Source organism: Vicugna pacos, chromosome 23, assembly GCF_048564905.1.
Source record: "Vicugna pacos chromosome 23, VicPac4, whole genome shotgun sequence".
Classification (NCBI taxonomy): Eukaryota; Metazoa; Chordata; class Mammalia; order Artiodactyla; family Camelidae; genus Vicugna; species Vicugna pacos.
In genome coordinates, this window is record NC_133009.1 from 30884934 (window position 1) to 30903062 (window position 18129).

Below are 18129 nucleotides of genomic sequence, written 5' to 3' on the forward strand. Positions count from 1 at the left end.
GTGTTTCTTCTCCAAATTAAAACGAATACCAATTTTAAAATGACACAGCTTAGGTGACCATCGCATCCTAAGTGATAGTTCACACTTCTCTGCAAGAGATCAGGTAAATTGATACCGGAAAAAAAGTGTCAAAATGTTATTTTGGAAAGGCACATTCTCAGCTTGTATTTGGACCTCAACATACATTCTGGAAATCAAGCAGACTAACTGGAAGAGTTGAAGGGAAAAAAAAATCTCAGAACTATGAATGAATGGGTCAGATTATCAACAGCATTAGATCATGTGCGTGATAAACAGCTCTCAGGTGGGAACACTTGAAGGCAAAAAGGGTACATATATGTAAAATACTATGGAAAAGTAAGAAAAAAATCTGAAGCAATGATTTATCCCCCAAGAAGAGGATGGAGTAGTGTGGAAATCTGAGTGAATGTATCTCAGAAAGGTCACTGAATGTGAGAATAATTCACCCGAGTGCCAAGTTGTGACACAGTCCCCAGACATCCTGCACCTGGGTCAGAAAGAACGAGAGTCTAAGAACCCATAAAGCAGTCAGGGCACCCCAAAATTCCTATGTCGTAATTCTATCCTTCCGAGATGACAGCATTAGGAGGTGTGACCTGTTGGAGGTGCCTGGGTGATGAGGGCAGAGCTCTCAGGGGTAGAATTAGCACCTCTGTAAAGATAGGAGACTCCTTACCCCTTCTGTCATGTGAAGACACAAGGAAAAGTCTGTGACCTGGAAGAGCCCTCACCCAGCCATGCTGGCATTCTGATCTCAGACTTGCAGGCTCCAGAATTATGAGCAACACATTTCTGCCCTTTAGAAGCTGCCTCGTCTGTGGTCGTTTGCTCTAACAGCCTGAGCAGACTAAGACAGCAAAAGATGTATCTTATTAGGTGAGGTTAAAAACAAAACGACAAAGATATGTGGATACAGGAAAAGAAAAAGGAAGCAAAGTTAATGATTTCTTCAGGCTAAATTTATTAAATGAGAAAATGAAAGAAGCTCAATTGTGCTAAAGACTAAAATGTGCAAACCTGCTTTGATTGCAGCATTTTTTATAAAGCAGAAAATACGTAAGATACAATTTAAAATATACATACACTGTTAATGTTCGGAGATTCCAACACACATTTCCTAGACCTGGACAGATCCGGTGAGGTAAAGAGAGGTCACAATCGAGATCTATACCACTTAGTTAAAAAGGTAGATCTTACAGGTAAATAGTCAACTTTATATTAATAAAAAGGAAATGAAAACTTCTTTTCAAGAGTACACAGAACATTTAGAAAAACTGGCCATATATTCTACTTTAAAATCCTCAGTAAATGAAAAAAATCTGAAGGAAAAAAGCATATCCCTTGACAAAGACATCTCTTTGACCAAACTCTAGACAGGCTCCTATGAGCCTATTTTGACCAGACTCCTTCCATGGGCATGTTCTCAAGAGCCCAATTTTAGGAATAATCCTGTCAAGTGACTTTAGCAAGAATCCCCTACATTGGACCTCTGGTCATCCTTAACGTCTGACCAAATTCCTCATCCCCCACCGTCACCCTGATGACGTCTGATCACCCTGGTCTGCCTTCAGCAAGAATCCTGCTAGGTCTCATTAACAAGTTCCTTAGTGTCCTCTCTTTTTCTTTTTTTTAGATTCCACAGGGAATTATATTCTATGTCTTGTAGTAACTTATGGCAAAAAAGAATATGAAAATGAATATATGTATTTTCATGTATGAATGAAGCATTATGCTGTACACCAGAAATTGACACAGCATTGTAAACTGACTATACTTCAATAATATATATCTATGTAAAATAAATTACCCTACCTTCTTCATAATTTTCCTTCCACTGACCCCCCTAACCTGTTCATTGTCTATAAATCCCCATTTCTCCTGGTTCTGCTCAGAACTGAACTCAATCTCTCTCCCCTACTGTAAAATTTGATTGTGGTAGTCCCCCTGAATAAAGTCTGCCTTATTGTTTTTTAACAAATGTCAGAATAATGATTTCTTTAGCACACTTTCTGACTGCAATATAATAAAAATTAAAAATTGATACAAAATAAAAAAAGACATTTCACATGGAAAATATTTCTATTACATAACTCTTGAATAATAGGATAAATGAAAGCAAAATGACAAACTTCCTAAAAACACTTGAGGAAAATATTACATAATACAATGTAAGGGACACAGCTAAAGCCATGCTCAAATAAATATCCTTTTTTTTCATATTTTTAAAACTGAAGTATAGTTGAACTTATTTACAAAACAGAAACAGACTGACAGACATAGAAATCAAATAAATATTCATAGCATTAAATACGTACTTTATGTAAGTTATGAAAATACTTGAAGTAACCATGTAACTCTAAAACCAAAAAAAGTGACAAAAATAAGCTTTACCTTCTAGAAATTAAAAAGAAGTAACTAAGAAGATGAAAGCTAGTGCTAATGGTTAAAAAAAAAGTATAAGAGTAGAAAAAAACAAATAAATAAAAAAAGAGCTCCTTTGAAGAGGAGAAAAGCCAGAAAAATACACCAACAACTAGTCAATCTACTTTTTTAATAGAGATAGAAAATTATACAATTAAATAACAAAGTAAACTAAATGGATACTTTAAAATAAATATTATTTTGTAAAACTTTTGCAAATAAGTTTAAATGTCACAGAACACCTCCACCAAAAAAAAAAGAAAAAGAAAAAGAAAAGAAAAGAAAAAAATCAATAGGCTTAAATGGCTTCACAGGGGGGTTCTGCCAAAACTCTAAAGATCAAAAAATCTGATATCACTTAAAATGTTCCCAGAGGATATGAAATGAAAGAAAACTTTTAGTTAATTGTAATAAATTGACTATAACATTGAACAAGTATCTGGAAAAGATTATACACACATAACAATAACAATAAACATTAATGCAATTTATTATTATTGATGCAAAATCATAAATAAAGCAATAGTAAACAGTATCCCACAGTAAGTTTTAAAAAGATATAACTGATAACCAAATAGGATAATTCTAGGAGTGCAAGGGTGGTTCAATACTAGGAAACCATTAATATAATTCAGCATATTAACACATCTAAAAAGAAAAACTTTGATCTCCAGTAATGCCTAAAATGTGCCTGATAAATACTTGTACGTATTGCTGATTATTTTCAATAAGTTAGGAGTCAGTGGAAAATTCCTTAAAAGGATAAGATATATCTAATTTTCAACCTAAAAGCCACTGTCTTATTTAATGGAAAACCCAGAAGGCATTTCCATTAAAATCAGAACCAGACAAATAAATTGGTACTACTTTTTGACACACTAATAAACACATTTAAATGCAAATATAGACAAGAGTACCTGCAATTAGAGTAACAGTGTTAAAAACAAAAAAACACTTGGAACTCTTTGCAAATAGCATGATTATTTATCTGAAAAACTCAAGAAAGTCAATGGACAAACTACTACACATACTAACAGAACTTAGTAACATTGAAGAAAATAATAAAAAAATTAACTCAGTAGACTGAAATATACAAAAAATAATTTGTTAGAAGTTATGATGGATTAGGGCATAACATTTAAAATACCAAGAAAAAGGCAAAACATACTGCAAAACAACTCCTGAAAATAACAAAAAGACTGATAAATGGCTTGGTACTTTCCTTTGAACAGGAATATTACAAGTTAAAGTGTATCAGCTTTCCTTAAGTTAATTTATAAGTTCTTATTAAAGAACCAACATGACAGTTTCGCTTGTTCCGTAGACCTAGTGATGTTATAAATTTTCTAGGGAAAAAATAATCAAAGGAAAGTCAACAGAAAGAAAACTTTCCAAAAGAATAGGGAAGAGTGAGATGCCTTAATATATATGAAAATGTATATAATTTAAATGAATATATATTATAAAATGTATATAATTAAAACAGTGTAGTATAGAAGCATAAATAGACTACTGGAAGAGAAAAAAATTTTTAAACAAGTATATATTAAAATTTAGTACATGATAAGGATAGACTATTAATTTAATGGGGAAAAGTGGACTTTCTAATAAATGACATCATGACACTGGAATAGCCATTTGCAAAATAAAGGATATAATTGTATCTGAGGAGATATTCAAAACAAATTGGAGACATGAATATTTAATAAAATGAAACCAATGGACTAAAAAAAATGAGTAAAAATGCAGGAACGGGAAGAGTATTCCTAACTATGACTAAAAGTTCAAAAATAATTAAATAAAAGATAGATGCATTTGACAATATAAAAATATATTTGTTTTTTCTAGCGCAAAACACCTTAAGTAAATTTTGTGTTGGAGAGAGATGTTTGCAACGCACATAATGGACAAATGGCTAATACAGCTAACATTCCACAGGCTCCTAAAAATCAAGGAAAAAAAAAAGATACAAGATTCAGGCAGGAAAAAAAAATAGGAAAAGAATGTTGAGATAAGGAGAGTAAAATGGCCCATATAAATTTGAAAAGATATTCAATTGATGCCAATAGTACGAGAAATGCAAATTTAAAATATGTTAATACATCACATCGCTATTATGGAATTTGCCAGAATTCAAAAGTTGGACAAAGTTGGCAAGCTTGTTGGCAAACTGGAAGGAAACAGCCCTCTGATATATATTGCTGCTCGACTGCAAATGCTACAACTATGGAGAGAAATTTGGCCATAGTTAGTGATAACTGACTCCACAGTGCTACTTTTAAGAATCTATCCCAAAGAAACAGCGGCTCAAATATGCAAAAGGTTTCTAATTGCGGCATCTTTCTAATGTGTGCAATAACACAAATGCCCAGTCAATAAGATTAAACTACGTTACATACATACAGTAAAATACTGTGCAGCCAAAGAAAAACAGTGACGATTATTTCTGCACACAAATACGACCAAAGCAACGACTGCACAAAGTGGGATTTTTTTTATAAGAGGATGATACAAATATATGGAAGGATTTCTTTTTATTTGGGAAAAACAAAAACACTGGAGGAATTAACCAATATCTTAGATCATTATCTACCTGAAAGGAAAAGGAGAGATCAGAATGGAGGGAGCACCTTTGGAAGAAAGACTTCTCTGAATATATCTTCTTACAGCTTTTTAAACACTGGAAAGATTTTTTTTAAGATTTTGTTTCATTATAAATATCTAATTATAAAAATCTATCAAATCAAATAGAAAAAAGACAACAATCCCTAATAATTAAAAACAGAAGCCAATGTTACTAATTGTTTATTGTTTGGAAAAGTAATTATTTGAAGTGACTTAATGAGACAGGAAGAGGGCAGGGCACAGCCATTCAAGGAATGCTATGGCAATTAACATCAAAATGGTGAAAGATTCCACCCCCAGGAGGTCTTGAGGCTCAAGATGGTGGGAGATTTAACTTCTAGTAGAACTTGAGCTCATTATACACCCACTGTAATATATTAACGTGGTGAATAACATGCCTACAGGCACCATGGCCGTCCCAAGGCTAGCCACAAAAGGTCAAAGAGCGGGAAATGGCCAACTTCCTGGGAATCCCAGCCCCTTCCCCAGGCTAGATAGACTAGTCCTTCCACTTATTTGCATATGAAGCCACTGAGCCCAGAACAACTGGCAACATGGTGCCTCGCAGCTGCCTCTCTCTCTCTCTCTCTCCATTCGGGAAACAGCCCACATTCTCTCTATGGCGTGTGTACCTACTTTTAATCTGAGCACCCAATGCCTCCACATTGTGGCCTTTCTCTTGCCTTTCAATGTGTCTCTCTGAGTAGATCTACCTTTACTCAACTGGAGCTTGCTCTTGAAATATTTCCTGCGTGAAGCCAAGGACCCACACTTGGCGGGGCACGTCCCAGGGGCTCATCCGAAGCCTGGCCCTCCTCACGCCCCACGTCTGTTTTCCCTGCATCATTAAGAACACAGTTTTTTGGTGGGGGGAGGAAAAATAATGCTGTAAATCTTAATATACTTTTACTACTAATTTCACTGTTTTTTTATTTTTTAATTTGAAGGAAGTATGATATTGGAGAGAGGAAGGCATGAGTTTTGGAGTCAGGTCCATGTGAGGGCCTCTCGGCGCTCGCCCGCGGTCCCTCTGCCTGCTGGCTCTAGGACTTGGGTAAAGTCCCACGTACTCTAGCATTTCCATCTCTAACAACAGACGCGATATCCCACTCTCAACTGTTTGAGAAGATTAAACAATATGATTCCTCTGTAGAGCCAGGCAGAGCACGTATAACGTGTACAACAAATGCTGATTTCCTCTTCTTTCCTTTCTTTTTAGGGCCCCACAGTAAATGACAGATTTTTAACTTTTCATAAGTTAGAATTTCATAGATATTAAATTTTACCACAGGAACCTGGGCTTAGTCAAAATTGTTTTCTAGTAGAACGTGTAATCAACATATATGGGATTATTAAAGACAGTAGTTGGTTATTCTTTTCAATAACCAGATAAAGAGACACCATTCATACATGGCTGGTGGTTCTTCTCCACAGTGGAACGTTACTCCATGTAGGCAGCAGCTTTTGCTGCAGTGATGTGTGTGAGGCAGCTTCAATCTGCAGTTTAATGATCATAATTGTTCTTTCATGAATATTTTGTTTTAAGCCCTTATTTCCAAGAGACCAGACAACTAGGTGATGTAAGCTGGCTAGCTTGCGCTAAATTTCAAGTTTTGTAAATCACAGAGTGTTAAATAGCTAAGATATTTTGACAATGCCACTCAACCTAGGTGGAAAATAAGCCTATTTCTTTCCTCCAAATGATCTATTTTTTAAAATTACACACAACTACTATGCTTTCATGATTTTCATGTCTTCATCTCCTTTGAGAATTTTACAATCTGTCTTAAGAAAGAAGAATGCATTCTCAACTTTAATTGCAAATCTCTCTCAAGTATTCAGTTACACAAGTTCACCAGACTCCTATGAAAAGAAAAAAAATACAATATTCAGATTTGAAAATGGAGATATTATTCAATCATATTATTCAATCAACTAAAAAAATTGGTGTTCAAATGTCATCTTTATTCATATTTTTTAAACCAAATGAAGCTCATAAGCATGACATGAGTGCCAAAGGACATCCACACATTTTGTAAAAACTAAATGTGATTTTGAAATAATTCAACATTCTGAGCCTGTTAGAAAGTGAAAAGGATTAATGATTGTAGATATAAAAAGATGTGATTATTTCACAAAGAAATCATGCAGCTGTGCCTTTTACAACTAAACTGCTGCGGTAGTTTATGGACATTAAAAGCACACAGAGAAGGATGCTTTCATAGGGGATGAGAGACAGGGGACAATAAAACAACAACAAAAAAAATCAGGACTTTAATGTTACCGTATGATTAATTCATAGGGTAGAATTAGGTACCCTTGATATGTTGTGGACCTTACAATTATGTATTTTTCTGTCCTGGTTTTCAAGTCCTCTAGAGTAGGTCCAGGACAAACAAAATTAAAGAACTTTCATATTATTATGTTTCTACTTGGATTTTCTCAACTTGCATTCTCATGTAGACAGTCATAGAGGATGGAGGTAATGCTTTAGAAATGTTAGAACAAAAAACAATGGATAACAGAATGAGTAAAAGAATCCTACGGATAAATCAGTAAGATGATGTGGCAGATTGTTCTCTGTAATTTTTTTTTAAATCATGGATGCAACATACACGGATGAATGGTCCATTGCTAGGAAAACAGTGAATGATCCCCTTTAATCTGGATTGAAGATGAAAATGTTTAGGAATACATTCAAGCCATATATGCCATGATTCAGTGCAAGTTTTGAGAGGCATCAGAAAGTTATACTGTTTTTTTGGTTTCTTTATTTTTGCTTTTGCCCTCCAGCAGGAGGACACTATGCTCCACAGAGGGCCTTCCTAATCTTGATTCCCTGAATGAACAGCAGAATCACAGGGGATCCACCATCAAAACGTATAATATTAGGGAGGCACAACCATTATAGTCATGATGCACTGAGATTTGAGGTTATTTCTTTTTTGAACTGCAATGAAGCTAACTCTTGGATGTTGCCTGTATTTTATTTATTTTATCATTGCTGCTGCCCTTGGGCTAGTACAGACTATACCTTTCCATCCAGCAAAAAAAAACGTGCATTTATGGCAAATGTCTTTCTGGTCACTGTACCTCCTTATGCCTGAAGATCTTATTGTTAATATCTGCTCTGCTCTTGTGTCAGTTTTACTTATCAAAAACTGCTATTTGTATAGAAATCCTTTGCACAGAAATAACCAGTGCAAACATAGCATAAGAATAATTATGGATTTTACTTCTGATGTATCCTTTTAGCTCAAAAATGTTACCCTATTTTTGGTAATAACAGATGACATTATTCCTTGTGCTAAGTTTTTACCATTTCTATTTTAAGTATCATTGTCCTTTTGAAATTTTATTTCACTTATCACAGCGTTGACTTTCCTTTCACTACTAATGATCATTCTTCCCTAGCTTAATGCACTAAAAGATGTGTATCCTGACAATATGTATCTTTCCATTAATACAGTGGTGTAGAAAAAAGGCAATGTCTTAGATCACATAGAAGAAAAGAAAATCCTAGAAAAATAGACCTCTGACAAGGAGCAGAGCCAAATATATAAAGGTAGTAAAAAACAGACATGTTGGCTTAACACCAATTGGCATCTGCAAGATATTCTGGGAAGGAAATAACTAGCCCATACGGCTTTGACAAAGAAACATGATACGCTTTGCAAAGCACTCCAAAGGAAAGCGACTGATCTTATGATTATTAACAGTCCCCTCCACCCAAAAAGTAAGTCTGAAAAATCTCTGAACAAAATTACCCAGTTACGGTAGTCTGCATAGAACAATGACATGAAGAAAGGAGAACAGGAAACATGTAGTTCCAAGGTTAGATGGAACAGGACATACTGCGAATGAAATGCAATTAAGTTACTTCCATTTTGGAGCAATTTACAAACAACGCTATAATGAACACTTTGTTCTGTATTGGTACAGACTCCTGCTAGTATTTTGGTAAGCTTAATTCTCAGAAGTGAGATTCCTAGAACAGTTAAGTACACTCTAAATTTACATAGATACACTAAGTAGTGCTGTTCAAACTTAATGTGCAGATAAATCACCTGGAGATCTTGCTAACATGTAGATTCTGATTCATTCACTGGGGATGGATTCTGAGATCCTGCATTTCCCACAAGCTCCAAAGTGATGCTGACGTTGTTGGACCACGGTCCACACTCCAGTAATGAAGCTCTGAGCCACAGCAAAACATATTACCAATCTAGGTGTCTGTCTTTGTCAGTGACCTACACGTTCCTTTAAAGTAGGTCCTGAATCTTTGCACTTTTATAGGGAACGCAGTACATATTTTTCAAACAAATGTGCAGGTGACTTACCTCTATCTTATCAAAGGGCCATAAAGAACAAGAAAAAAACATAAGCAAATTTATGAAATTCTAAAACGTAGCATTTATCTTTGGACTGAGTTCTCGGGCATGCCATTATTAAGATCTATGCACACAGCAATTTCAATTTCATTTTCTTCATTGTTATCTTAATTGTTATATTTATACATGGGTTCAAATCATTTTAATAGATAACTGCCTTAGTAAACCATTAAAAGTTAAATAGCCATATTACTTTAATTTCAAAGTTTTTATTTTATTCAGCAGAGAAACATGAGGGAGAGGAATAGAGAGACAGAAAGAGAGAGACAGAGAGACAAAGAGATGAATTGACATAATTAAGTGGTATGAGTATGAGTAAATATTTAGTTTTAAATCCTAGTATGGCGGTCTTTTTTCCCCATCTGGGACATTATTTTAATAATTCCCTGGGATTAAAAAAGCTTCTGAAAAGAGTTCTTTTCTTTCTTTCAGTTCTTTTTTCTTAAATAGAATATGCATTCTAATAGAGGAAATAGTTGAATGTATTTGCAAGTAATTATTCATATTTGCTTAGGAAATAAATTACATATATTTTGGCAGGTGAATTTCTTTAATTATGTTGCAGATAAACTAAAGCAAAAGGTATTTGTACTTCCTAAGAAGAGACCAAGTGAAATGAGAATGACAGCTGTTAATCGATTTTGGAAGGTGATGCATGACAAAGACTTTAAAACTGTCTGTGCATACTTTATACAGAATGTAAATTGCACAGAGAAAACTGAGAATTGAGTGTTTTTGAAATTAAGTGAGGATATTTGGATTTCCTATACTTATGAGGATCCAAGAACACAGGAAAAAAATCTAAATATTCTACCGTATTGAGATGTACACATGAAAATATATCATAAAACTTTTGAGTTAAACAAAACAGCCTTGCAGGCATAGTTATACACTATGCAGTCACCAAGATAGTATTCATTAATATTAAATAATTATCCTGGTAAGGTAATATTACTCTGGACCTCAAGCATGCATTTTTTTTCAATCCAACAATGAAGAATATATTTTCTGTATTTAACAAAATTAAATATCTGACAAAATACCTAAGTTGAGCAATATGATAACCACAGACACATTCTCATAAGAAGCACTTGCAGGAAAATATTGCCAAAAATGAACATGCAAGTGAAAAAAAATATTGTAACTATTCTGCTTAACATTTAATGATGGCTTTTAAAACGCTGCACAGTCAAAACCAGTGGTCAAAAATGGAACTGTTTTTATGTGGCTCAGAAGGAAACATATCCTTTACAGTTGTAAATGAACAAATCTTAATATATTTGCTCCTAGAATGAATTTTGTTCAAAAAAAAATCCTCTCTATTAGGAAAAGAATACTTTGGAAGGATGGTGTTTTGCTTTAGCAGTCCTCTCTCTGGGTCCACATTCCAGACTCCACCCACAGAGGTGCAATGAGTTAACAGGCTGAATATAGGACAGGGACCAGCATGAGTAACCCAGCCTCTGCTTTCCCTCCTCTTTAGGATGTGCTGTCAGGAGAGCAGAGTGCCCCCTTCCGTCTAAAGAGAGCCAGGTCTCACCCAGCAGGTCCTACATTCTCACGTGACTGTGGGTGGCTCAGGGCTTTGACTGTGACTGGCTGGACAAGTTTGTGCAATTCTGGATATGAGGATGAGGTCATATTTTAAATTATTATAAATATTTTGTTATAAACTTCTTATAAATGTTTAAATGATTTTTTTTTTAATTTTCCTCTCCCTTAGTCTTTTTCTATTGATCCCAAACCCTGATCTGGTACTTTTTATAGCAGGCATCCTCCCTCTCTTCAGTAAGTCCAACAATTTTGAGGTTTTTTTTTTTTAATTTCCATCCATTCTTTTTTTTATATTTCTAATTCAGTACACAGATACACTTTATTTCAGTGTTTGTCATATATTGTATTATAATGAAATATATTATAAAAACACTCATGAAATATATTCCATAGCTAGGAATCAATATATCCCAGGAGTGCAATCTTTTTCAAGATTGATTCCTCAAATTGAATAGCTTATTTTAGATTTTTAAACAGTGATGGAGTTGAGATAGCATTACCCCAAATAGAAGCAAGCTAAATTACTATATTGATAAATAGTCTGGAAACTATAAGATGAAATAAACGGGGAAAATGATGTATATTGAAAAAGTTTTTTATAATTTATTTTTCCCTATAGGAAGATAATTCAATCACTGGCTTTATCTATCATAAAATATCCTATTAAAGGCTTCAAAGATGCTATCCCATGTTTTATGCCTAAGTCAATAATATGATGTACTAAATAACTCTTGGGGGAAAAAAAAAGACATTTTTCATTTCTTTCCTCTTCATCACTTTAATACTGGTAGAGTATTTTACACTCAACTTGTTTTGAAAAATGTCTCAGTGTTGAAGATCTAGTTACTTAGAAAACACCTACTTACAAAATAACTAGCTTTTTATTAGAAATGTTTGCCTCCATACATGACATCCTCAATGTGTTAATATTAGAGTTGTCCTCAGTCTTGGTCAATTACGGTCAGAGAGACAGAATATTTGCTCAATTTTTAAAGAAATGGAGTAATACAATTACATGTTCAGTCAGGTAAAACATACCAGGTTAAAATGTACTTACAGCAACAAAAAAGGTTTAGTGTAATTTTAATAGTAATAATTTTTAAACTCCCTGAAATCAACCTAGTATATATTTTAATTGCAAATAGTTTATATCCTTAAGCTACTTAGATAATTTCATGCATTTTAGCTGAATTATTAACATTGCCCAAAGGGGAGATTCCTGAAGGAAAACTAAGTAACATTTAAAGAAAAAAGAATTCCAATAGAGAACACCAGGAACACAAAATCCAAGGAATAGTCAGAGATTAGAAGGCAAGAAAGGGTGGCCATCCTATTCACTCCTCCCCACCATTTAAGAAAGTACTGAACAAGACTTTTTTTTTTTAACATTTTAGAAGCTTTTAAAATTTTTTTTTTATGTATAGTCAGCTTATAGTGTATTAATTTCTGGGTGTATAGTATAGCATTTCAGTTATATATATATACATATATATATATACACACACACACATATATTCCTTTTCATATTTTTTTTCATTATAGGTTACTAAAAGGTATTGAATATAATTCCCTGTGCTATACAGTAGAAACTTGTTGTTTATCTGTTTTATATACGGTAGTTGGTATCTGCAAATCCCAAACTCCCAATTTCTCCTTCCACTCCTCTCCTTCTCCTCTAGTAACCATAAGTTTGTTTTCTGTGTCTGTGAGTCTGTTTCTGTTTTGTAAATAAGTTCATCTGTGTCTTTTTTAGATTCCATATATAAGCAATATCATACAGTATTTTTCTTTCTCTTTCTGGCTTACTTCACTTAGTATGACAATCTTCAGGTCCATCCATGTTGCTGCAAATAGCATTATTTCATTCTTTTTTGTGGCTGCATAGTATTCCATTGTATAAATATACCACAGCTTCTTTATCCAGTCATTTGTCTATGGACATTTAGGTTGCTTCCACATCTTCATTGTAAATAGTGCTGCTATGAAAATTTACTCCAGTTATTTAAAAGTCTTGTGCATGTATCTAATTCAAAAAGATACATGCACAAGACTTTTAAATAACTGAAGTAAAGTAATTTTGAGAGAGCATATTGTCACCATTCAATAATTAAACTGAAGAAGTGATTTACCACAAAGGCTTTAAACAAAAAAATGTATAAAACAAAAACTTTATCTCAAGACAACCATGTGGCATCCATAATGCCAAAACAAAGAAACAAATCAATAATTCAACATAATTTTTCTACTAAGGAACAAAAATGTCCTGGAGAATCATCTGTACCTTCTGACCTCTTCTGCCTCACCCCTGGCCCCCACCGTCCCTTTCGTCCTTTATTACTTGAAGAATATATTTTATGTTCTGAAGTTCTTCTGGGTACTCTGCACTGCTGATACAGTGGAAGTGAAACCTAGTATGTGTTTCAAGACCACTGACCTTTCTAAAAGGAGATGTGGTAAAAATAATTTAATTTTCATTTTTGCTTCAGGTTTTATTGCATTAATAATCATTGTCATTACTAAGCCAAACAGACACAGCTCTCCCAGTGTCAGTAGTCACAATTACAGGGATATTTTGTCACTGTTTTGCCATTCACACTGCTGTAATGCCAAGAGCAACAGCAGAAATGCACTGCGTGTTTATGCCGAGGACATGTTCCCACACTTACACTGATCTTCCCGTGATGCCGTCACACAGGTGTTACTCTCTCCCTTTCCATGAAAAGAAACTAAAACTTGGTGAAGTAACAACAGTTTTTAAAGTCTCACAATTATTTTAATGGAGTCAAGAGTCAACATCAACTTTGATTTCTTTATCTTATTAGTTTAGCATTGTTCATTTTCGGAGGAAGCTAACAGAGAGTGTGTATTCACGGCTAGTCTTTTCTGTCTGCCTGGACCCCCAACATCTTCCACCTTTAATTCCTTAACGTTACATGGCAGACTTGTTTCTTTGGTGTGTACAGGGATCTGCTGCTCCATTTCCACCCTCTCCAGACCCGCCCACCTGCTCTCACTTTCGCCCTGATGCTCTCCAGTTTTGAATCTATTTGTTTAACTGACCCATTTTGCATCTTCTGGATTTGCTTCTCCCATTCAGTCTTCTTCCTGAATTAGATCTCAGTTATCCTCTGTATATATCATCATCTTGACATCTATCTCGTGGACTGGGTTGCCTCATCCTCCTAGCAAAGTGGGGCTTCACTTATTTATTCATTTAACAAATATTTCATGAGAACCTATTGTGTGCCAAGCACAATTACAACCATGGGGTAAAGTGGTAACAAATACAGGAAAGGTTCTTGTTTTCAAGAAAATATGCAGAATTGGCAGATAATAAACCAGGAAAAGTAAATAAAAGATTTTCACATCATAACAAATACTAAGAAGTCTGCAAAGTCAGATTTTGAAATAGTAGAGAATATTAGTGATCTTTGGGCACCACTGCTGGCAAGGTGGCCTGGAAAGGACTCTCTGAGAAACTAACATTTGAGCAGAAAAAAAGGTGAAGTTTATTCTGGCTGAAAAATAGAGCAAGATGAATGAGGAGGGAGAAAAGATGAGGTCTGAGATGAAAGCCAGTGGCAGGTCGTTCACGTGGCACCTTATAAACCACAGCAAGACATCTGGATTTTAAGTGGCTAATTTTGATTAAAACAGGGAATGCTTTGACCCAATTCAAGTTTTAAAAGAACTTAAGACTTGGTGGTGGGTGGATATTCTGGGAAAAACACGATGGTGACGTGGTGTAGGGACTGTTGGTGGAAGTCAGGAATGTGTTTGATATGGGACATGTTCTGGAGGGATAAACTGACATGACTTGGTGACAGACAGGACTGGCAGGTAAAGGCGAAAAAGGACACATCCTGTAAGACTCGGAAATGAAGAGCAGGTGGCCTTTTACGCCACCTCACCACTGGTGTGAACCAGCCTACCTTCCGTAAACTTACTGAGAAGCTGACAAGGGAGCAGGGAGTGGCTGTTTTCACAGCTTTCCCATCCTATTTCATCCAATGCTCTTTATTAGAGGAAAGAGTACCATCCATTTTTAAATGGAGTGTCTGGACATTCTTTAAAGTCCTACCCAAAATTAAATGTATGGAATTCTGGGATATTTTTAAGTTTTAGGAAATGTCATATCCTTCCTGTGAAACATTATCTCCCCCCAAATCATTTCAGTGTTTTCAAAAGGCTGACCTGTACATCGCATGATCAAACACGCATTTACTATTAAACCACACTGAGGAGACGTGACATTATTTGTCTCTACTTTCACCTTATACATCTTAATTGATATTTGTTTCTGTTTCATATCATTTATCAACCACAGGCAGAAATGTTAAAAGAGCTCTCAAAATGTAATTTTAGAATTTCAGCATTTACTTCAGGACCCTTCCTCCTCTCAGTCACCAGAAGTCCCACGTGTGATTTGATTGCTTACGAATCATTTTTTAAACAAAATTTGGCCCATTACCTTACATTATAAGGTGTAATAAATGTCTATATTTAATTCGTGCTATTAGATTGTAAACTGCTTTCAGGCAGAAACTAAATGATAATCGTCTACCTCACCACTGTGAACACCATCCAAGATATTTAGTAATAACTCAATCAATGTGTCGAATAAGTTAATGAATGAAATTTCAGATTATTCAAACTACAGCTATTTGAATTAATCAACACCTTTCCTCGAGTGACACAGGTTTATGCACAAGCACACACAGGCACAAATATTTTCAAAGAGTCGTACCTCCCAGAGTAGCAGATAGCAAGAAATGTGTCCCATATTTCTTGATAAGGTTTTCTGTGATTTGCTGAAGGGTAGGCCGACGTCCCAAAAGTCTTATGTTGCGGAAGAATTCAGGGGCAAGAGGCAGAGGGGAGCCAAGGAAATTTCTTCTCTCAACTGCAAGGTTATTTACTTTCCAGCGGCCAAACTCCCTGAAAAGCAAATTTATTTTTATTCATAAATACATAATCTATCTGAATGTTTTCATTTGAAAAGTTCACTTGGTAGCTTAGCTGGGGTCACTACATGACAATGATTCTGGCTTGTAATAATACTTCCTGTGCGATGAGCAGGAGAAGCAATGTTTGTATATCATTTATGTAACTGGAGGAAGTATTCTGAAACCAGGTCATGGAGAGGAAAAATACACCACTTCAACAGCTTCCACTGATCTTGTTTCCCAAAGAAAGATGTACTCATAAAAAATGATTTCATTATGCACAGAGTATTAACATAGAATTATTTTTTTAAAAAGGAAACTAAGGTGATCTTTTATCATTTTCCAATGGAAATTGGAAAAAGAACAGATTTATTTTCATCACTCTGATGATTCCTTTCTCCATGCAGGTTAGAGCGGGAACTCGTAAGACCTCAAGGATATTAAGGAGCTGCGGCAGAATTTTTAAAAATATGATCAAAAGATAAATGGTTTTTTTATAATAACTATTGTTTACCACATATTTTGAAACCGAAATTTAACTTCATGAGCAATTTTTCAAGAATGCAAAATGACGTTATGGGTGGATTTCGTCAAATTAAAGAAATGGGAAATATGGTTATAAAAGACTTATACCGTAAAATAATTGTACACTTACATTGAGTTAAAGTCAACCTAACCATACTTTAGAAAATAACTATGGTGAACTGGATTGCCTGATATCAACTCCACAGATTTTTTTTCTGAGCAGTGGTCTGATAAAAATCTCAAATACCCTCCACAGGGAAGAATTTCCCTCTCCTAGACTTCTCCTAGGTGTGTTATTTAATTTTGTAAGTAGCTAGCAAATACAGTGTTGATGAAATATTGTACAAATGTGTGCCATATTTATATTGTTGCCTCCAAAAAATGCCTGCAAGACAGCACCAAAACGTGCCTGATATACATCTGTGAAGCAGATTCCATATGGAATTCACATTCTAGAGAACGTTTTAAAAATAAATAAAATTAACTTATTTAAACATGCGAAATAAAATTTTTTTAAAATTCAGATTGCAATCGGTGCTGAGACAGCCTGCTGGGGTGGGCGGTAGGGCGGGGGACAGTAGGACCTTATTTTATTTTAAGTGACCAGAAAGGGGAAGTCGGGAGAGCGGATGTTTGATACTTAGACCATATCTAACAGAAAAATAAAAGAGCCTAGTGGTGGGGAGGCACGGAAAAGATTTACACAGAATGATGAAGAACAGTAAAGACGTCCAGGACCAAAAGGCATGTTCCTGACAGAGTCTCTGAGCATGAATAATTCGGGCCCGCGGCGCACGGTTGGCAGCCAAACAATCCATCCAGTCTTTTGGAAGCTAATGGTAAGGTAAGATTCACCGAAGAGTTGGGGTAACACTTTGGCCTGAAAATAAGTCCGCTTGGTGTTTACTTCATTGAGAAGCTCTTGCTCTCGCCTCTGTAAATCTGCTGATCCAGTTTTCAAGAGCACTGTTCTCAAACCTCAGCACCCATTAGAGTCACCTGGAAACTCCCCCCACCCCGAGTTCCTGACTCATTAGGACAATGAAGGAGAAGGTCAAGAATTCGCATGTTTAACCAGCAGTGCTAATCCTGCTAGTCAGGGGACTCACTTTGAAGAACACGGATGAGATAATTCGGTATTTTGATTTTAAAATTTACTCAAAGCACTCCCTTTTCAGCAAATGTAGGGCTATACTGGATTACAGATTACTGGATTTATTACTTCACGTTTCCTCAGAAGAGAGTAAAAATGTCTCTGTTATCTTTCCAAACCTGATTAACATCAATGACTTTGGTTATGTCTTTCCATCCTATAGAAATTTACCTGAATTTATGTGTGCGCGTGTGTGTGACACATATGTACAATACATATGTAAATATATATTCAGAATTGTGGAGAGCATTTAAAGTAAAATATTTAAGTTTTAGCATTTTGTGATGTAAAGTATAAAGTACAATAATGCTTCCAAGAGGTTATCTATTAAACCATAGTCTACATAATAGTTGCTCATTAATTTTAAAACTTTACCCTCCAGCATTTACTTTTTTATTTGCTGAAAAAAACTTTATAATTTCATTAAGGGAGAGTAATATAGCTTGAACCTAAAATTGTGGTGTAAATTTTTCAATGGTTTATAATTACCAAA

General features: G+C 35.0%; 1 protein-coding gene across 2 annotated transcripts in view; it reads right to left on the reverse strand.

The window, feature by feature from the left end:
* Positions 1–18129, reverse strand: part of BRINP3 (BMP/retinoic acid inducible neural specific 3) — a 335533-nt gene that overhangs the window by 158482 nt on the left and 158922 nt on the right. For both annotated transcript variants that reach the window (XM_006203645.3, XM_072948738.1), the window contains exon 3: positions 15760–15950. In XM_006203645.3, the coding sequence (XP_006203707.1) occupies positions 15760–15950 (191 nt within the window). The remainder of the gene's footprint in view (positions 1–15759; positions 15951–18129) is intronic.